The 22,634-nt window shown below is 41.5% G+C and overlaps 1 protein-coding gene across 1 annotated transcript in view; it reads right to left on the reverse strand.

Moving 5' to 3' along the window:
- Positions 1 to 18,160: 18,160 nt before the first annotated feature.
- JAK2 (Janus kinase 2) overlaps positions 18,161 to 22,634 on the reverse strand; it is a 130,831-nt gene continuing 126,357 nt past the window's right edge. The window contains exon 24 of the mRNA XM_060237378.1: positions 18,161 to 22,172. Within this exon, the coding sequence (XP_060093361.1) occupies positions 22,065 to 22,172 (108 nt within the window). The 3' untranslated portion in view covers positions 18,161 to 22,064. The remainder of the gene's footprint in view (positions 22,173 to 22,634) is intronic.

The raw sequence follows: 22,634 nt of genomic DNA on the forward strand, positions 1-22,634 counted from the left end.
TGCAGCTTTTTATATTTCCCTGCATGTGGTTCTTCCATTTTCTTACCCCAAAGGTGGGGCCAGCAGACACATTGTCAGATGGTTGGCTGTTAAAGGATCAGCAGTCATTGATCAGCTGGTTGGCATGTGTATCTTTAAGGTGTGTGTCTGTGATCCCAGTCAGCCTAGTGGATGCTGGATTTGTCACTGTAGGGCACCTAGGAGTAACAGGATTTGGCATGATCATTAGCAATGTAATTTAATTTTGAAATTATAGCTTGTCTTTGTTCTATGTCTTGCACACATTTAAATCTGCCCCGCAGATCAGGCCTCCATTACAGCTTAACTGCTTGCTTATCTGTGTGACTAGTTCTGCATATCCAATAGGACTTTGGGCTCATGATCTTCAGACAGCTCCCCCATGCCCTATGGTAAATTTTGTGAAACTGGTGAGACTTTTAAAAATATTTCGTGATAGCACAGAAGGTTCTGCCATTTGACAAAAGCCAAGAATCAAACTGGGGGCATGCCCAGACTAACTGGTGGGATCCCTGTCAATGTAAAAGGTTTCTATGTCCTTGCTTCTTGTTCCATCCTTCCATCATTATTAAAGCTATTCTATTCCTGTATGAATGGCAATATTCTAGTGTGTTAGCTAAGTCTGGCTGTTCCTCAAAGCTTACTTGGTTGTAATAAAGTATATTAGCTCTTGTTATAAAAGTAATCAATGGGAAATTGAGCGAGAGGGCTTCCTTAGTATTACAGTGAAGTGCTCCGATGCACATCGGTCACTGTTTCAAAATAATTCTACTGAAGTTTTCTGATAGCATGCTTTACATGATCCACAGTCAAAGCTTTGTGATTTTACCAGTGTCAAAACTGCCAGCTTGTTTTGGTGTGATTGCATTGCATATTATCTTTAATGGTGTTTAGGTCATTCAGTATCAGGGAAAATTGCAATTCTTTTTAAAATACAGCACACCAGTTATGTGCACTACCATCAACTTTTTGCCTAGTAGATAAAATTAAAATGATTACCTTTTACTTGAACAACTGTAAAGGTTTGTTATGAAACTTGACTCTGGGAGGAATGCATTTAAGGAAAGTCTTGTGGAAGACTCCTTCCTATGTGGAACAAGGGGGTGATGAAGCATTCCTGTTATCTTATAGGACTGTTGTTAAAATTACAAAATAATGTGCAAAGCAAAGCTGAAAAGGGGGCAGTAGAAAACATTTGAAGGAAATACAATGTTAGGGTAAGGAAATACAATGTTCTTCAATGCTCTTATTTTTGCTGCAACAATCTAACCTTCCTTTCCTCCCCCCCCCACAAGAACTGGAACAAGTACTATGTAACCAGCACTAGCCCATGGGTTCCTGGTGCCTAGGCAGGTGCCCCCCTCTGCAGCTAGTGCTGGCCCATGGGTATGTGGCTCTTCAGGAAGGCGCCACCCCTTGCAACGTGGCAAGGCGATGGCACCCTCTTCCCTTCCCCTTCCCTGACCCCGCGATCACAGCGCGCAGGAAGGTGGTGGCACCCCTTTCCCATTCCGTACCTTCACTCCTCCCCCACCCCCCGCGTTCACAGCCTGACCCAAGTGAACCTTATCTTAGAACGACCGGGCTGAAATGAAGGGCTTGGCTCCCCCCCTGCTTTCTGGAACCGGACGGGAAGGGGAGCCAAGCCTTCATTTCAGCCCGGTTGTTCTAAGATAAGGTTCACCCACATTGGGCTTTGAATGCGCCGGGGGAGGGGCAGGGGCAGGGGATGGAAGAGAAGGGACGGGAAGAGGGTGCTGCCACCGCCTTGCTGTGCGCTGTGATCGCAGTGGCGGCCCGGCGGGGCAGGGAAGGGAAAGGGGGAGGGAAGGAGGATCCAGCCGCCTCCTCGCTGCACGCTGTGATTGCAGGGGTGATGTGGGGAAGTGGGGAAAGGAGGGGCAGGGGGGAGGCGAAGGTAAGGGGGCGAGTGACAGCGGTGAAGGCAGGCAAACTAGGTGCTTTCCTGGGCGCGGGAGAGGGTGGGGAGCCTAATTTGGCATCCCCATCCTCCTGGTGCCCTAGGCAACCGCCTAGTTTGCCTAGTGGGCGAGCCAGCCATTAGTGTAACTAAGTTTCAGACCACTGCTTTTAAGATACAGATTTTCTGTTATGGGCACAGCAGACCACTGCTTTTAAGATACAGATTTTCTGTTATGGGCACAGCAGAACATTTTCCTGAAGAAATCTTATTTCCTGAGAATCTTATTTACATCCTGCCTTAATGCTATATAGTGCTGAACAGAACAATATCAACATGTTAAAAAGGTAAAGGTGGTCCCCTGTGCAAGCACCAGTTGTTTCCGACTCTGGGATGACGTTGCTTTCACAATGTTTTCATGGCAGACTTTTTACGGGGTGGTTTGCCATTGCCTTCCCCAGTCATCTACACTCCCCCCCCCCCAGCAAGCTGGATACTCATTTTACTGACCTCGGAAGTATGGAAGGTTGAGTGAACCTGGAGCCCAGCTACCTGAACCCAACTTCCGCTGGGATCGAACTCAGGTCGTGAGCAGGGAGCTCAGACTGCAGAACTGCAGCTTTACCACTCTGCTACACGGGGCTCATATCAACATGTTAACATAATACAATTAGATAACAAAAGCAAACAGTATCAAAATACTTTTAGCTAGAGCCTGAGTCCATTGGCTGAAAATGCCCAGTTCTGTGTGTTCACTTGTCATATGTGGGTAATGCAGGATCAAAAACTTAAGATGGGAAGGTTCATAAGGGTATAGAGGCCACCAGTTCATGTGGCCATGTGCCCCACAGTCATCACGGTTATCATAGCTACAGTGGAGCCCAGGAGGGGGCTGGCCCATCCTTTCAGACTTCCCCCTTCCGACAATATGGCCCCTCTATTGGAGGGCCCCTAACTGTCCCTTTTGCTTACCACCACTCTGAACAAGTAGTAGCCTTGCTGCTGGTCTTTTTGCTTTTTTTCTTTCCCCTTCCCTAACACACCTTGCAGAGCAAAGTGGGGTGGGAAGGAGAGTCAAGTGGTCTCTGTCTCTCTGAGAGAGGGGCACATAAGAAAGGGGTGGTGGAGCAGAGCTGCTGTGACTGCCCATACGAAGGGGGGAGTAGCTTGTGAAACTCAAAGCAGCTTACAGTTCCGAGAACCCTGGGCTGCCAAACTCGGTGGCCCCCTCAATCCCCCCAACCAACAGATCCTGCTGTGGGCCCCATCAAATATGAAATGCTGGCTATGGCCTGGATCATCAGTCCTTTGGATTGATCTGAAATCAGTGAGAACTGGGAAAGATGCTACACTTTCTATTGCACAAAACCACAACTATCCTATTATGGTTTTTGCCATAGCATTCTCTACCAACTACAGTAGCAATGTCCCTTTCTAAAGGTACCCCCAACACAGACTTTGTTACAACAATCAAATCTGGTTGTTATTGGGCCATGACTCTTGAGAAAGTGGGAATTTACAGACTGAAAAGGAAAAAAAAAATCTGTCTTGGTCCCCCTCTCTATCCAGGCACTTAGAGACAAAGTTGTAGTACCATCATTCCTAAACTGATCCTGGATGGTCTTTTTATCATAAAAATGAAGCGGTTCCTACTGTATTGGGAGGGGAAGATTCAATTCCTAGGGTCAACAACAACTCAATTTAACAAAAGACAGTGAAGAAATGAGAAAAAAACTAAAGGGATAGGAGAGCAGAAAAACAGCCAATTACTTTTTCATTTTTACTTCACAGACCAGTATTAAGGTAATAATATGCTACTATGAGTGATGGCACCCCCTTTGCCATCTGGCAGGGGCTTCAATATGTCCCTGTAAATTAATAAAGTTGGTGGGCGGGAAAGTGGAGGAAGGAAATTAGTAGCACACACACAAATAACAAAGCGCACACACAACCGCCTGCCCTCAACGAGCGTGGTGAGTCAGCGGCAGTATAAAGTGGGGCAGGTAAAGGCCGAAGCTCAGCGCCTGTCACCACCTGAGTCTGGGCTCTGCTTTGACGGGCACTCCTGCGGGGCACCCAGGCAGGCGACGAGGAAGTGTGAAGGCGCGTCAGTCAGTCATGAGGCTGAAGAAGCTGCTCCTGCTGCTCTCGCTGCTGGCGGCGGTGGCGGAGCTGAGTGCGCGGAACGCTCAAAGAACAGGAGCACGAGCGCTCCGGGGACGCCACCCCAAGGACGGAGCCATAATTCAGCTGTGTGGCCGTGAATTCGTCCGCGCCGTCATCTTTATCTGCGGAGGGTCCCGATGGAAGAGGCTTTCAGAAAGCCGCAGAGCAGAAGAGGCGCCCTTGCTCGGCGATGGTGCAAGCGTTGGTGAGTGGTCAGTTGGCGGGAAAAGAAGATATGCACGCGCTCTCTAGCTTCTCTGCTTTCCTAGCGGGCGGGAAGTTTTGTTTGGGCGCCAAATAGTTAAAAAGCATTTATTCGGCGGGTCTCTGCGATTTTGGCCCCACCGCTTTCTCTGCTGACATTTTCGCTAGGTCGTTTCAACCTTAGGGCAGCTCCTCTCCCGGGCTGTTCTGCACGCCCCATCCACACACACAGTTCTCTTTCCATGCTGGAGTTTTGTAGCTGCCTCATAGGATTTTTCAAGGCAGGACGGAGATAAAGGTGGTTTGCTGTTGTCACCTCTGCATCCTGACCCCGCACTTCCTTGGTGGTCTTCCATCCAAGCACCAGGGTTGCCGATTCCAGTTTGGGCAATTCCTGGAGATTTGGGGGCAGTGCCTGAAGAGGGCAGAGTTTGAGGTGGGGGCTCAGTGAGGATGTGATGTTATAATAGGGTTTGCCAGCTGCCCCCCTGGCCACTGGTGGGATTGCTAGATCTAGGTTGGGGAACTCCTGGAGATCTGGGGTGGAGCCTTTGGATGACAGGGACCTCAGTGAAGTACAATGCCACAGAATACACCCTCCAAAGCATCCATTTTCTTCAGAGAAACTGATCTCTGTAGTCTGGAGATGTGCTGTAATTCCAGAGGATCCCCAGGTCCTCCCTGGAGGCTGAAATCCGTAAGTCTACCTGCCAAAGATGCTGTTTTCTTCAAAAGAACTGATCTGTGTAGTTTGGAAATCAGTTGTAATTCCAGGGTAACTTTAGGCTCCACACAGAGGCTGGTAACCCTACGAAGTACTAACCAAGGCTGACCTTGCTTAGCTTCCAAGATCTGACAAGACTGGGCTATCTTAGGCCATCCAGGTCAGGGCTATTGGAATAATACTTGTACAAATTTAAAGACAATATAGGACATACTTCTCTTACACTGAGGAAAACAAGCAAACTGAAAACTGTCCACACACTAACTTTAGCTTGTTAAAGGAACTGAGCATGATATGCCATGGACATACTTATCCACTCATCAGAACTGAACTCTCTTCCATGGAAGATATGTACATTGCAATCCAATGCATTTAGAAGGGTGCTGATGCCACTCTGTTTAGGATGGCACTGAGGTCATCTTGTTTGCATTATTATTCCCCATGGCATCCTTTGCACCACTTAGTTCTCTATCAGAATGGTGATTAAACAATCATAACATGCAAGAGGAGGGATATAAATAACAGTTTTAGTGTTACTTTTTATTTGAACTGAAGAACTAATCTATTGATTTTTTTTTGTTTGGATTACTCTATCCTTCTATGTATTGTTGTATTTTCCCACCATGTTTACATATCAGTGAAACATACATGTACAATCCTATGAATAATCATCTGAAAAAATTAATTACCAGGCTTGCTTCAGTCTTTGTTGGCAAAGGCATCCATCTGTTGTTTTTAATTTTATAAAATAACAAATCTTCAAAAATAAAATATTTTCTGTAAAAAAGCAAAGTACTGGAAAGTTTTCTAGCCCACATTTCTCCTCGCAGGAGGAAAAATCATCAGTCTACCAATACTTGCAGTTGTTGACTCTTAATAAATATATAGCACTTTTCTGAGTGACATAATAAAAATGGCAGATGCCTGTTAGCTGCAACTAAGTAACTGTTGTTTCCAGTAGGATTTAAGCAGCTAACTTGCTCTGGTCTAGAGCCAAAGCAAATGAACTATTCTCTCTCTTGAAGGGTATTAATTTATCCAATTTATAAACAGAAGATAAGGAGGGTAATTAGGTAAAATAGTTATGGAATTTAATACTTATGTGAAATATATCCAAGCTATTCTTTTGAGGGGGAGAGAAAACAATTGTTTGCATTGCTGTACTGATGCTCAGTGTAATTTTCTGAAACACTCAGTTGATTTTCTGAAGGGTGAGATAAGCAAATCCAATTTGTCATATATAGTTCAAAGAAGATCTATGCAGTTCGTACTGCAAAATAACAGATATTCAATAATATTAAGAAAACTTTCATTCAGGAACCTTGACTGACATAGCACTAAGAATAATTTTTTGGTGATTTCTTTTATCTTAACAGAGTTTCTTCAATCTAACAATGACAAAGGGATGAAGGCTATAAAGTTGCAGTCTGTTCCTGAACTGGAGCAGTTGCAACACATAGGTCAACTGATTGAACAGCAGCCACTAAAGCATCCTACTTCTGATGACTTGAGTGAATACATTCTCCAAATAGAGAATGCTGTTCAGCAAGGCAGAGGTAGACCTGGACTGGCAAAACTGACGAAAACAAATAATTTTCCCTGGATCAATTTTCTTCGCAGAAAACGAGACTACTCTATGGAGGTGGCTGAAAAGTGTTGTAATTCGGGGTGTACCAAAACTGACATTGAGAGATTATGTTAAGATTATAATTACATCTCTTTATTAGTTTTTTCCCCTCCCTCCAGAGCACTCTGCTTGTTACAGGGCTATTTGATTGAACGCCGTGTTCAGGAAGAATCTGTGAAGATTTAATTTTTATTTTGTTGGCAAGTAACTGATGGTGTTAACTTCTTATCAAAACCAAAAATGCCTACATGCATAGCTGTCTGTACTTTATTTACCGCTTCTTTTAAAAAGTGGTTATTTTTCTATTTCTAGATAATCTAAAATCAAGCAAATATTTTCAAAACTGTAGAATTAAAGCACAGATTAAACATTAAAGCATATAGAATCTACATGAACATATTTGTGCATTTGTGTTTTACTCACATTGGGGCAGATTAATGCATAGGACATAACCAGGAATACTTTGCCTATATTTTTTCCAGCAGTGTTGAATTCATAAATAAAACAAACATATGAAATAGTATACCTATTGTAGACCACCTATTCATTGAACTGCACACCTTTGTGGAGGTCCCAATCTCTGACCTATAAGTACATTATACTGATAGTTGTGTAAATTCAAATACCTATGACTGTATTGTTTTGCTTATAACTGTACAGTTTATTTGACATTTTACACTTTTCATAGCCCTTAAAACTGATAAAGTATGTTCAATAGCTTCTTAGTTAAAACTGCTTTTTAAAATAATAATAATAATAATAATCAGGATGCCAAGTTCCATTCTGGGGGATAGCATAATCGCTATAAGCTTGTTCCCCAGTAGAAATTAGCAGGGAAAGGGATTTTTGGTCTTGAAGGGGAACCATAGGAGTGTGGCTGAGAACAATAATATGTAAAAGCTTTCTGAGGAGGTAATAGAGTTCTCATACATACTATTCCTACCTTGATTTCTGACCACTCTTTGCTAAATAAACCTCATTCATGTTTTAAATACCATCAGTTAAAGGTAAAAATTTGTTAAAGGGTTTGGAAGGGTGTTTTAAAATTTTGCATGCTAGTAATTTCCCACAGGTTATTAAAACTATTGCCCCCCTCCTTCACACATGTTCAGAGTCCTTGACTTCTAAGGGGATTGGTTTCAATTTTCCCCCTAAGTGACCATTATGGGGCTGGAGAGAATAGTCCTTAATCTGAGTGCTACAGGCAGAAACAGAGTGTAAATCAGAATAAACAAACTAGACCAATGATCCAACCACCTGCAGCTCTCCTGATCGAAGACCCTTCCCCTTTTTTTCAGGCAAGTCAAAGTGGTGAGCATCACAGTACATGATTAATCCTTCTATTCATTTCCATTTATTAATAGGTTTGTCTAGACAGCTCATAGGTTTTAGACCAAGACCACATTTTGCACAAAGTGTTAAATGTACAGTAGCATCTGAATCTCCAATCTAAATAATTTAATATTAATTCTTATAATGATGATTGTCTAGGAAAGGGAAGGCTCTGCAGGGATGTAGATCAATTAGAATAGTCATATTTTCACCATCCATGATCTTGTCCTCAGGCTGAAGGGTGGAGAAGCAAGCATATAGCCCTTTCCAGCCAATGCTCTTTGCTTCAGCTGCCTCCAGATACCCTGACTGACACCTTGCTGCTTCTTGCCTCTTTTCTTTGCCTTCTTTCTTCCCATCTCCATGGTTCATGTAGCTGCATTTGAGGAAATGTACTGTAGAAGAAGAAGACTGCAGATTTATACCCCACTCTTCTCCCTGAACTCAGAGTGATTTACAATCTCCTATATCTTCCCTCCCCACAACAGACACCCTGTGAGGTGGGTGGGGCTGAGAGGGCTCTCACAGCAGCTGCCCTTTCAAGGACAACTCCTGCAATAGCTATGGCTAACCCAAGGCCATTCCAGCAGGTGTAAGTGGAGGAGTGGGGAATCAAACCCGGTTCTCCCAGATAAGAGTCCACACACTTAACCACTACACCAAACTGGTAGAAAACATTGGAAGTAAGTGGTTTAAAAATGTTTGTTGGAGGTTAAGTTACGAAGGCCATTTCTCATTGCTATATTTTACCTGTGATCACTACTTTAGTCTGCAGATGATTCGGGGGGGGGGGGGGGGGAATGGAAGTGAAATGTATGTAATAGCATAATGGAGGTTCTGTGTTTGCATTAACTGGCCAGTTTACCCTCTACATTTTGGGGCTGTTATTTTCTACACATTAGAAATATTTCTGCCTTTAAATAGACACTTAAATAAGATAGAAAAGAAAGGGACATGTGTTGAGGGACAAGCTAGAAAGCAGAAACATGTACATGTGAGTGGTCCAGATCATACAGAACATTTATGTCTTTAAACTGACTCCTATGATGTGGTTATAAGTGGAAAAAAGGTGGGTGAAGAAGCAGAGGAACCAGATAAGCAGCAAAAAGTACTATACATCTGTGGGTAGATCAGATCGTACAGAATATTTTTGTCTTTAAACTGACTCCTATGATGTGGTTATAAGTAGAAAAAAAGTGGGTGAAGAAGTAGAAAGGAACAAGATAAGCAGCAAAAAGTACTAGACATCTGTGGGTAGATCAGATCATAACCCAATAATCTTCTGAGATCCATAAGAATTAGGATTATTAGCACAGGTGAAACAGAACAGAGTGAGGTCTGCCCAAGAGTTGTCGTCAAGCTCAAATATATACAGTGAGTGTGGGTATTCATGATGAAGCTGAATCTGCTCATGATGCCAGCCACAATGTTAGTAGTACAGCTGACAGTTCAGAGTGCCCAAGCATCTCGTGCAGTGACGCCACAAGTAGCTGCAAGACAAAAGGTACAGCTGTGTGGAACAGCATTTAGTAAAGTGGTAGTTTATATATGTGGAGCATTCCGTTGGATGAGGACATCCATGAAGAATGAAATTGAGATCCCAGTTCTTGGCAGTGCCAATAATGGTAAGTCATCATGAATTTGGTTTTTGCCTGTACTCAGCAGTTAAGAAGATGTCTCAAGCACTGGGCAATAACTGAACCATAAAAGCCTGCCTCTGTGATTTTAAAAGTGTGATCTTGTAATGCCTGTGTCAAGCATGAAATTCCATTGGTAATTGATTGTTATAGGGTCCTGCCTAACCGTGGTCTGTGAAGTATCATGGAGGACCCAGCTCTGCTAGCTTTGTTATTCTTTCCCTCCCCCTTCTTGCTTTATTGCCTAAATAATAGAAGTAGTGAGAAATGAAACTAACTTGAGAAGCAGTAATCAGCACCTTCTCATACATTCCCGGTAGGGAGTGTGAGACATCTGGGGAAAGCAAGGACAGAGCCCTGATAACACTGGGAGAATGTAGACATTTATGATTGTTTATGTGTGAAAGCTACCCCGCACCCCCATCCCTTGGAATCCTTTTGAAGTAAGCCTTAAAAGTATTGTATCAATGTATGTGCAGCATTACTCTCAAGAATCTGTTACCCAGAAAGTATCGGTTTATCAATAAACGTCTTTGTATCAACTTCGACTCGTCATTAAACCCGCATGCTTGACAGCCTGCTGTATGTGTATACCTTCAAAGAATCTAGAAATGCAAATTTATCTGGAATGGCTTCTAATTAATTTATAGTGGCAATTCAGATTTCCTATTTTTGATTTTTAAACCTTTGGGAATGGGATACATCAAGTCCTGACAAATTTTCTTTAGCTCAAAAAGCCAGTCAAAAAATTTAAGGACCAGACCAGACTAATATTTCAGCTTTCAGAAATTTGTATTTTAATGCCAATATTTTCTCATTATTGCTACCACAAAGCCAAGTACCAAACATGTCATACGGTGGGTTTTTTTGCAATTTATTCAAGATATAATGTGACAAAAAAAATCTATAGTATATAAATAAATATGGGTGTAACCCTGGCCATTGTCATAATAAAAGTCTAACAATGAAATCATTGCGGAAAATCCTAGGCTCTGCAGTTAAATTTTGCAATTGTGGAAATCTGGTGCCTGGGATTTGTTGAGGCTTGGGACACTATGGAGTTGCTTCACCTGTATGAATCTTTTCACATTACATGACAGAGGCTCTGCCACATGTTTCTCTGCTTTCTGATAGAAAGATGATTGGCCATGAAGAAGGGGCCTTCCTATAAGGCAATTAGACAGAGACTTCTCTTTCTCCAGTTTTAAGACAGAAACATCTTTTCTCTGAGAACCAGTGTAGTGTCATGGTTAAGAGTACTGGGCTGATATCTGAGAGACCCAGGTTTGAATCTCCTCTTGTCATAGAAGCTCGCTGGCTGACCTTGGGCTAGTCATATTAGGTCAGTCTAACCGACCTCACAGGGTTGCTGTGAGATTAAAATGGAGGCAAGGGGAATGAGGTGAACTGTTTTGGGTTCCCTTGTGGGTGGGAAGGGGGATATAAATGAATAAATAATTTTTATGTTAAAAAAGGCTTTGAGAAGCATTCTGGCTGAACAATTATTCTCTGCTGCTTTTGTAGTATTTATTTGGTTTTTAAATTATTTTATACATTTATTTATATTTCAATATTATAAAAGTTCATGAAGTATTTTCAGGATCACCTCAGGGCTATAACATGGACTATAAACTTAAACTAGTCCTATAAAAGGCTGTGTACTCAGCTTTAGAAGTGAGATCAATGATGGGCCCCATCTTTCCTTTTTCTAACTGTATCTCACACCAGCCAGTGTGAAGAGACGGTCAAGGCAGCAGTAGGCAAACACAGCTACACCAAAGCGAAGACTACAGAGGTGGCAGCAGCATCAGGAGGTACTTGTGTGAGCAGCATCCTCTGCTAGCATTTTTATTAAACAGAAAAAAAAATACGTAACTGGGAATAGGGAGCTGTCTGAAAGTAAGAAGTCCCTTTAGGGCAACTAAAACAGAAGATTTTACCAACTTAAAAAGTTTTTACAGGATTGCAAGACACTAATTTCTGAGGATTCAGTAATTTCTGGAACATAGAATGCATTGCCAATTCAGGACTATGTCAAGAGTATTTTGTAGTGCAAAGTTACACCTTCCTAAGACTAATAGCTTCAATAGGTTCAGAAGGATGGAACTATGTTTAGGATTGTACTATTAGTCTAGTTAGTATTAGTAGAAACAAAACAGTCCTCTCCATGCTCCCTATTAACAATCTTATCAATCCTGCAGTTTAACACTTGAACATGGAACCTGAAAGCAGGCCTGCAGCCAGAAATTTTATGGTGAGGGTGAGGGAGCAATCCATTGTGTGTGGACGGAGAGTTTGTCATTTCCTAGTCTTCTCCAATTCAAACATCCATAGATCAGAAACTGATGATTTCATAAGCAGGGTCCATGGGATGGACCTGGTGATGTCATACTGAATAGCATTATCAATTGCACAACATCATGCACCACTAGGGCTGTGAACACACACACTAAATAATGCACTTTCAGTGCACTTTCCAACTGGATTTTGCCAGTTCATATAGTAAAACCCAGTTGGAAAGTACACTGAAAGTGGGATGAAAGTGCATTATTTAGTGCAGGAGTGAGGAACCTTTTTTTCTGCCGAAGGCCATTTGAATTTTTATAACATCATTTGCAGGCCATACAAAATTTTCAGTTCTGCAAAGAAAGAATGATTCAGGCTGACAAAATTAATGCAAATAATTGTTTTTCTATTTGAAGGCATGTGGGGTGAGCCTAATTTGGCGCACTCCCCTGGCCTGCTGCCCTAGGTAAATGCCTAGATCCAAGGCTTTTTTGGTAGAAAAAGCCCAGCAGGAGTTCATTAGCATATTAGAACACATCCCCTAATATTAGCATATTAGGCCACACCATTTGGGATAATAAAGTGCAAATTGTTTAAAAATGACCATGAACTGTATGTTAAATATAAAATACAAGCAGGGAACCCACGAGAACTGGCAGGATTTTCCCTTTCCGTTTTCTTGCTTCCTTCTCTCCTTTCCACCTATGAGTCTTATCTGCCTTATCTTCAACTTTTCCTCCTAGGCTTCCCCTGGCTGCCTATATACAGCAAAATTGTGGCTGAGTTGCACAGTACCAGTAGACAGGTTGTGCCTAATTGTGTGGTATGCAAGGACTTGTGGGGAGTACCTCACTTTTCCCTGTATCCTCCTCCCCATACTCTTTCCAGTTTTCAGGCAACCCTTGTATTTTCATCTTCTCCTGCTTTCTTCTGACCTTACCATTCACCTGCCAGCCCACCTTTTATGTGCTGCCCCATCCTTCAATTCCACAACAGGGACCCAAAGCAGCTTGCACCATTCTCCTCTCCATTTTATCCTCACAATGCCATGAGGTAGGTTAGACTAGAAATATGTGACTGGCACAAGGTTATCTGAAGGAATGAGCAGTCGACACATGTATCTTGAGGAAGCAGAGAGGTCTGACTTCTTCAGCCAACCTTCACTTTATTTATACATCCTGTCCTGAAGCTACATTTTTCCTTAGTACATAGTGCTTAAGCAAATAACAGGAAACATCTGTTCAAGGGAGACAGACTAAATCTATACTTGTTCACAGGATTCAATACAGTCAACAAGTTGTCGATATTGCTTGGATCAGCATAAGGAAGTGAGAATGTGGGTGAACACGGATGTGAGATGCCTGTGCCCTTTTGGCTTTTCAGACACAATGGGGAACATAGGCGCTCCAGGCTGGTGTGCCAGAAACATGGTCTCACCCTCGTCTCTGTCTGTGGCTTTTGTGGGACCCGGGAACCAAGCAGCCTTTTAGGTGCATGATTCCCACAGTTATCTGGACAGCTTGCATTGCAGAGTTAGAATTAACACCTTCAAACAGTACAGATCTCAGTCCAGTTTTCTGCCCAATACTCTCACTTTGCTGTGAGCACACAAAATGAGAGTTTCTGCAGTGAGAGATGGTGGTGCCTAAGATTGCCTGAATATTATGCTCCCTTAGCCCAAGGGCCTTCTGTAGTAAGCCAGCTCTTTCTGTAGTGAGTTCCTAGAGTTTAGAATCACCTCAGCTTTAAGCCACTTAGTACTTTAAACCCAAATCCCATATTTGGGGGGAGGTGAGGACAGAAGTTTGACAGTGATTTATTAATTAGTAGAAATCATTCTGCATATTCTCAGAGGCATATATTTCCACACAGGCAAATTTAGCAAAGTGTCTTATAGTTAATGATTAAAAAACAAATACCAAGCTGAGTGAAACTGGGCTTTGATTTTTCTACTCCAATCTCCACCACATCAGCTACTACAATTCAACTGCAAAGTAGATGCTACCCCAAAATAGTACAAATCTCAGTCCACTTTTATGCCCAATACTCTCATCTCACTGTAGGCATTCAAAATGTGAGAAACAAGTAAGAAAGAAGCAACAGTCCAAGGGGTTAAAAGTGATAGGTCAGCTAAGAATTAATTTGGTCAGGAAAGGGCCACTTCCAACTGTTTTGAAGCTTCCCCTATTCCAGCTAATCTTGGGGAAAACTGCTTGCACATTTCCTTGTGTACATCCACAATTAAAGCTGCTAGAGACATTAAAAACCTGGGAATTCACAGAAGGGGCATTTTCCACATATATCCCTGCAACTATGGACCAGGCTGAAAGGTTCATTTGATTCTAGAAGATTCAAGGGCTGTAGTGTCCATGAAAAGACAGGGCACTACACTGATGAGGAAAAATATGGCCTAAAGCTGAATTTCATGAACTTATTGTGCACTTAAAAACTATTGATTTACTACAACAATGTCTAATTTAAGTTTACTGATACAATGTAAATTTTGGTTTGTTATTTTGTGTCTGTCTGAACAGAAGATAGTTCAAACTGACAGTGATAAAGTGCTGAAACCTGTGAAGTTAGAGTCAGCTCAAGATCCTGAAGAAAAGCAGCCACAAAATCCTACAGGATCAGATTTTCCACATATCACATATGCTCAAAGAAAACATAAACGGAGTTCTCAGTGGCCAGATGCAGATGCATCATGGACAGATTTCTTTGATATGTACAAAACCTATGAAAAAAACATTTCTTCCTCTCAAGATTATTCTGACCAACTGAGCAAAGACCAAACAAATGTGGTCAGTCTTGTGGGACCAGATTGTCAACAAGTCAAATATCCTCAAAGAAAACGTGAACCACAACAAATTACAGGAAGATACTGCGAAGAAGGATGTTACTATGATGAAATCAGGGTTATCTGTAATCCATAAAATTAATGTATAGCTTTATTCCATTTTGGCTGCAAGTAGCTGCAAAAATCTTAAGATTCTTGTTTTTACAGCACAGTAATCTTTAGGTTGTTTTTTTTGCAAATGCATTTGATCCTTTTAACTACAAACATGTATTAATCTTAATTACATTACAAATTATTCTAAAAATACAAGCGTTTTAATTTGAACAGTTAAATTTGAGTCCAATAACACCCTAGAGCAGGGGTGTCACACATACTGTAGGGATGGTATCTGGTCTGTGAGCAACTGGCTCCCTCTTGCTTCCTTCTCTGAGGCTGTTGCTGCATCTCAGTTTGCTTTGCCCAGCACACTCTGCTACTACTAGCTTCCTTCCAAGTCTCCCTTCCCATCCACTGGCTGAGGACTCCTCCTTTGGGAGGAAGGGAGGGAAAGGCAGAGAGAGAGAGAGAGAGAGCACCTTGACCAGGAGAGACAGCCAAGTTTGAGTCCCATGCCTCCTTTAAAACCAGCAACATTTTATTTCAAGTAGAAGCTTTCATACACTTCTTCAGAGGGTGTATAGATGGATTCTTCTGAAAAGCACAATTTATACTGAGAGCACCATTCTATGTTGTTTTGAGACTTAATATCTCTGTTTCTCTCACACACACACATGCACACGTGTTTGTGTGTTAAAAGAAAGGGGCACATTGGGATAAGGAGAATTGAAAGGAAATTATTTTGGCTTATCCTGAAAAGTTTTTTTAAAAAATTAGATTTCACTGTGCCTATCTGAGATTTTTTTTCCTTTCAAAAATATCCTGATTAGGAATTAGAACACTTGGATTGGCTTCCATTGTTTAATAATCCAATTCCATTGGATTTCATTGTTTAATGTAGATGATGATGATGATTTAAATTTATGAATTGCTTTTTGCCTCATCCTAGCCATTGCTGGACCTTGGTAATGTACAACACATAAAATCAATAAAACAAGTTGATTAAAACAAATTGCAACCCAATGAACCTTTATAGTGTGCTACAGTTCTGCTTTGTAAGTATCAAGGTTGGCAGGTAAGTTGTGACAGAGCGATAGGACTTTATCTGCAAAAAAGCTCATAAACATTCTCAGAATCAATGGCCAAATTCTTACCTCTATTTGAGCTTCTAGATGTGAGGGATGTGACTGAATTATCTTAAACAACTGAGCTTGGCATGAGCCTGTGGATGCGATGGAGGCTGAGTAGAACTCCCTCTTTGCAGCCTTCACTGCCACCTCATTGGATTTCATCCTATGAGATGGTCGAGCTGCCTCATTACAAGTACGCAGCCAAACTCACTCTAGTTGTCGGACCTCCCATTTCATCCCCCTGACCTCTTCTGTATACCAGGGGGATGATTTTCCTTGGGAGCACAGAGGAAATAGAAGATATTGGATTTATATCCCACCCTATACTCTGAATCTCAGAGCAGTCACTCTCCTTTACATCCCCCACCCACAACAGACACCCTGTGAGGTAGGTGGGGCTAAGAGAGCTCTTACAGCGGTTGCCCTTTCAAGGACAACTTCTACCATGAAAGCTATGGCTATTCCAGTAGGTGCAAGTGAAGGAGTGGGGAATCAAACCCAGTTCTCCCAGATAAGAGTCCATGGCACTTAACCACTACATCAAACTGGCTCTCAGTATTCAAAAATACATTTATGGTTCAATATGTCCCAATTCAACATGTCTTGCTTTCTCCCCCTCCCACCTCGCTGGCTGCCTTTCTTCACTCCCCCTTTGCTTTTTGAGCTGTTTCATTATCATCACCACTGGAGTGGATTTTGCCCAGTCTAAAATCAATTATTTCACTTGGCGAGAACTCCCTCTCTAGTTTAAATACATGAGGGGGAAAAATCAAATAGTACAGCCTGCAATCTTTATTAATGAAAAGCACCACCTAGCAAAATTTGTGACAGGGCATGAAATCTCTTGAGTCACTTGCTCACTTCTTCAGATACAGCTAACATAAATCCATTGGTTCTTATATCTTGGAGCAGAATGATTTGAGATGCCAAATGACAATAGGCTTTGATAATGCGTCAGGAAACCTAGGTCTCAAATCAGCCCCGGAGGATGCATTGAGCTTATCATTTGCAATTCAGCAGTCTCTCTTTCTAACCTCACTTTGAAATTCCTTTGTAAGAGAACTGCTACTCTTAGGTTAGCAATGTTCTGGAAGGTTAAATGTTCCCCCGTTGGTTTTTGAATGTCGTGGTTTCTAATGTCAGACATGTCCATTTATTCTTTGCATCCTCCAGGACCAAATTGAGAGCTAAGTTACCTGTCTCATTACCAATGTTGGTGTCTCCATGCCTACTGCCCCTCTGCATAACACACCTATCCAATCAAGCCTGCTGTTGTTATTCACCTGCTATTCCCATTTGGCATCTGAAATCACCTTTATAAAGTTTGCATTTCTGGCACCTCATGTTACTTTTATGGTATGCATGGTCTTGGCCTCACAAAGTGATGTTTATGCCAGATCAGATCCTTGTAACAAATGAGTTTGATACCTCTGCCCTAAAGACCAACATGCATTTTGAATATAAGCTTCTGAAAGTCAGCAGGTAGCCACACCAATGTTGCTAGCCTTCAAGCCTTGGCTTGCTTCTGTAAAATGCAGGGGGAGGGGCAGGGCACTTTCCAGGGCTGTTTTGTTCTTTGAGGAAGGATTCATTAGGGCCAGAACTGCCAGCAACCACAGGGTAATCTGATGCCACACAACTAGTACTACTCACCCAGGGCAGCTATTTCACAAAAGCCAGAGAAGCGTAGCAGTTGCAATTCCAGACTAGGTTCTGGGAGACACAAGTGCCAATCCCCACTCCCAAGGTAGTTCTCATTACAGGGTTGTTGTGAGGATAACGAGGAAAACAAGGAGTGCTTTGGACACCACTGTGTAGAACGGTGGGGTATAAATGAAGCAAAATAAATAATAAATACAGTGAAAGATGTTGGGCAGATAAAAGGCAGGTAGGTAGGTGGGTGGGAAACAGAGATGGAAGCAGGAAAAGAGAAGGGGCAACAGCTGCTTTCAGGGAACAGAAAAAGGAAATAGTGTGGGAAGGGGAAATGAGATGTCCCTCCACAAGTCCTTGCAGGTCCTTCACTTGATCATTCCCAAATGCCTATTTATTGGCACAAGAAATCTTACATTGGTCTGAAAACCCTCAGACTATACTCTCCTGAGTTTCACACCGCTCTGTCAACAACAAATTTATACTGGAACCTTTTATTCCAACTATCCTGGGGTTTGGTCAGTAGTGATAAATACTATGATACCATGTGCAAAAATTAGAAGACACTGTAGGATTTTTGAAAACATTTAATACTCTTGAGATACGTTGGTACAGCTGATACAGTAACAGGTGCCCAAGAACTGTGGAAGTGTTTCTTACAAACTCAAGATCGTGCTAATTTTCTGTTTCTGTTTTAAGCCACAGTGTCATATGATTTTGCCTTCTTTTACTTATTTTGGGACAGATTCAACTCTCTGGAACAAAAGCAGATAATTTTGAAATTTAGCATGTTGCTATTTAATGAACCACAGATGAGTACTTGTAGCTGTAAATTCAAGCAACCAAGTTTTATAACATCTTATCAAAATTAATTTCATTTTTAAAAAGCTAGAATTTTCACTTTATTTTATAGCAGCAATACTGAATGTGTAGCATTTCTTCCGCAGCAAATCATAGCAATTTTTGGTATCATGATAAACCAAATGTTGGAAAACAATTGTTTAGTGCATATTTTAGTACACAGATTGTATAATGTTATGTGATATGTACACAGTTAATACTGCAAATACAGCATATTTCTGAAGTGTGCTGGATTCAAAATATTACAGCTGGCACTGCCATTTGTACGATGTGGGCCCCCCCTCACTGAGTGATTTAATTAAGAAACATGAAATCACATAAACAATTTGTGCCCCCTTCTCCATTCCACAGCCTTTTGTACCCCTCCAAAAGCTGCTCCTTGAGGTTAGGGGAACTACCTAGGGCAGCATCCAATACCAAACATGGGGGAATGCAACTGGAATTAAAATTTGGGAAAGTCTCCATGAACATGCAGAAATATTCAGACACATGCATGAGGCTATCATTTCCTCTACAAATTCCAAATAACCCAGGAGTATGTTTTTGATCAGATTCTTAGAACCCACAAAGTCTAAGTCAACTGCACTTATATACTGAATTGAAGGGGTTATATCTACACGTGTCCCAAGACACTTCACATCAATACACGGGCAGGAGGCTTAAATAATGGAGACAGGAGTATTGTTCTTCCACTGCATATCTTAAGTCCTTATCCCAGCTGGAACCTAAATTTCCATTTGAACTGTGAACCACTTAGTCCCAGCCTGATGAAAATACCTAATTGCAATATACAAAGCTCAACTTTCTAAAAAACAGAATAATAAACATAGGAAGCCTATCACTTGCAAGTTGGCATTCAATTTAAGAAAATTAGACATACTTTATTAGAATAAGCAAAGGCTTTTATTCACATAGGGAAAAAACAGTACTATGGAAGATCTCTACATTGCATTTCACAAACTTCCCTGAGCTTTTTTTCTTTACACAGAACATAAAACCCTTTATCAGACAGACAATGCATTTCCATTAGTGTCACACTATTTCGTTTATCCTGATACCTTATATTGCGTTCCTTGCCTCTTAAAATGCTATCTAAAAAATTTCAGTAGCTCAAACATAACATACTGTTATAAAACACAAGTAGGTACGATTTTGACCCTGGCTTCTGCCCCCTTGCCTGCTCCAATTGCTTGACACAACTCCTTACTCTTAAAACATCTGCAAAGGTGCTGCCTGAATAAAGTATACAACACAGACTGTGTGATCCCTTCCAGCTAGACATTTCCCATTTTCCTTTACAAACAAATTCAGGTGAAGCATACCACTACTTGTAAGAGAGACCAAGGAAAGTCCTGTAAGGATGGATGTAAAACTTAACACATGCATTGGAGCCACTAGGCCAGTTCTATCAAGTACTCTGGGGTCCACAGTGGCCTGGTCTGATGCTGTTGCTTATGGGTAAATATTTGCAACTTTTCTGAGGTACTTTTTCATCCTCTATAACCTGCATTGCTACATGTCTCCTCTCAGTTTGAGGCACATACATAAACTAGTGGATTTATGGCATGGTGCCATCAAGGCTACATTCCAAATGCTCAAACGTTTGGAACATTTCACATATGTTTCAGAGCAGCTGTCTTGTTTCACCCACTTCCCCTCTGGATTCCTTTAAGGAAGGAAGCAAGCATCACACTTGAAAACAAATATTCCTCTGAATTGTGTCTGGGTGGGCAAGCAAGGCGATGAGGCAAATTGTCCATTTCTGTTGAACTCCAGGGACAGCTCCAAAACTTCTAGCCAGAGAAAAATGGCCAAGGGTAACTGCTGGCTACTCTGTATGTTACCTCTGAAAAAACGTATCTACATCCCAGAGCTTGGAGCTGAAGAAACTGCACTAAGTCTCAGTTTTATTTTACAAATTACTCAGTAAAATTAAGCAAGCAGAATCACAGAGCTGCTACTACAAACAGCCAACTTATTCAACAGCCTAAAGGTACTCTCTTGGGCCCCCTTTGTTCTTAGTTACATTAGAAGATTGCTTTCCATTTTTATCTGAATAACCCACCCTGCAAAAAATGCAGGGGGGGGGGGGAGGAAAAGTGAAGCATGTGATAAGATTGGCAAGGATGAAAAGGTACAGCATTTGGAAAATATTAAGCTGCTATGATATGCTTGCAAATTCCTGTACCTTTAGGAGACAAACAGAATGTAACACATCCACAATGCACACTTAAGAAAATAGACAGTTATATACTTGTTCATCTAAAAAATGCAATTTTCAGCAGTCATTTTTTTTGAAAAAAAAATATAATTTGATCCCTTTCCTTCAAAACATATACAATATTTCACTCTGCCTTAGTATGTATCTCTGCTCATATTGCTGGCCAGTGATTGGCTCAGACAGGCACATAGAAAATTGCCCAATAAACTATCCAAAAATATACATTTGACTTGTTCTAAAGAGAAGCCATTATGCCTGGACATTGTAAAAATTATATAACCCCATTCATAAAACACAAGCCCTTGTGCTGTGCATGGTAAGAATGTCAAGCCTCTCTGTTCAGTGAGGAAAAGATTCACGACATCTCCTGGGTTTTCTTTTTGCATGCTGTAGTTTGCAGAGAATGCAGCTATGCATTTTGCATCTGACACTCTACTCTGAACAGCTGCCAGGCTTAAGCAGTTCCTCCTGTTGGCACCAGCATTGGTCTCTTCCATGACCCACACACCAGCCTCATGCTCAGTCAGGGCTGCTTTCTTCTCTCACCACAGATTGGTAGAGACTGTGACTTTCTGCCACACACTTCAATTGTCTGTTTTTAAAAATTCTTCAATCTCTCACTTATTGCATAGCCACAAACGATCCAGAAAAATGTACATTTATGCAAAACCAATTATGTTATTGGTCATCTAGATGAAAAAACCTTTGTCTGTTAAACAGTCACCTTTTGTGGCAGGCAAAATGGACAAAAGTTACCATGTAGAAATCAAGACAACATCCATAAACAATGACAATGAATGGTACAGGGTGTATCTGGATCTCTGTATTCCCATACAGTTCTGCATGTTGTTTAAGTGCAAATATATGTCTTTCTTAAATGTGGTGCAACTTAGCATGGACGCTTCTAGTGGCATCATTAAACTGGACCCAAGATGTTTCCAACATAATGAAGTATGACAGGTCAGCTGCTCACTGTCACCTTCATTTCAGCAGCAACCCAAGGCAGCCATCATATAGACTTATCTTCAGTCTCTTAATTCAGTTTCCTCATCCTTCTATCATCTTCCCTGCTTGAATTTCTTTTGGTACAACTGTGCTATGACTCTACAAGGCAAACCATGGTGATTGCAGACTGGACATGTATTATGCTATTTTGCTTTTCAGAAAGCCAAAGTGCTTTTCATTGGTGTATCATTGTAGTATTCTTGATGAAGAAACTAAGCAGAATTTGTACACATTGTGTGCAAGTTCAGATATGATTCTCAACAACCTCTGTCCTCAGACAAGATGAATGCATATGGCAGTGCAAGGGAAACCAATCATCTGCAACCATCCAAAGAACATATTTGTTCCGTACGCCAGTGTGTCCCTCCAGATAAATTCCAGCAATCTCATCCGCCCATGCTCTCCCTTATGAGATCCACTCGCAGAGCAAGGTCCCTGAAGGAGGGTCGCAGGCTCACATTATTATTCCAGCATTCTGTCATGATGGCATAAACCTTGACAAGAGAGAAAATATCAAATAAAGTCAACAAAATAGTCAGGGGTCAGTTATTCTAAGGAAATCCTGCAGTACAGAGTACCAGGCCTCAGCAACATACACCATCATATGTCCTCTGTAAGTTCTAGTGTAGTGTCCTACATCAACCCCTTCTCTGCAGAACACTCCCTCGTGTGTGGTAGTAATAAAATTTCATGATGGGGAACCTTAGCTGAAAACTGGTAAAAAGAGTTATTATGCCAGCAACTTCCGTACAAAGAAAGTATTTTGGAAACTCTAGGTAGTTTGGAGCAATAGGAATGATTGCATGTAGTTTTTTCCCTTTTAAAATTCTAGACTGCTGAAGAAAGCAGATATCATACTTGATTTTGTAATGAATCCAGGGAAAGACAGGCAGTGAATTTGGCTAGTATAAGCCTTTAGGAACAAAATAGCAATCTGCAGGTGCTCCTCATCACTG

The sequence above is a fragment of the Heteronotia binoei genome, chromosome 4 (assembly GCF_032191835.1).
Source record: "Heteronotia binoei isolate CCM8104 ecotype False Entrance Well chromosome 4, APGP_CSIRO_Hbin_v1, whole genome shotgun sequence".
Classification (NCBI taxonomy): domain Eukaryota; kingdom Metazoa; phylum Chordata; class Lepidosauria; order Squamata; family Gekkonidae; genus Heteronotia; species Heteronotia binoei.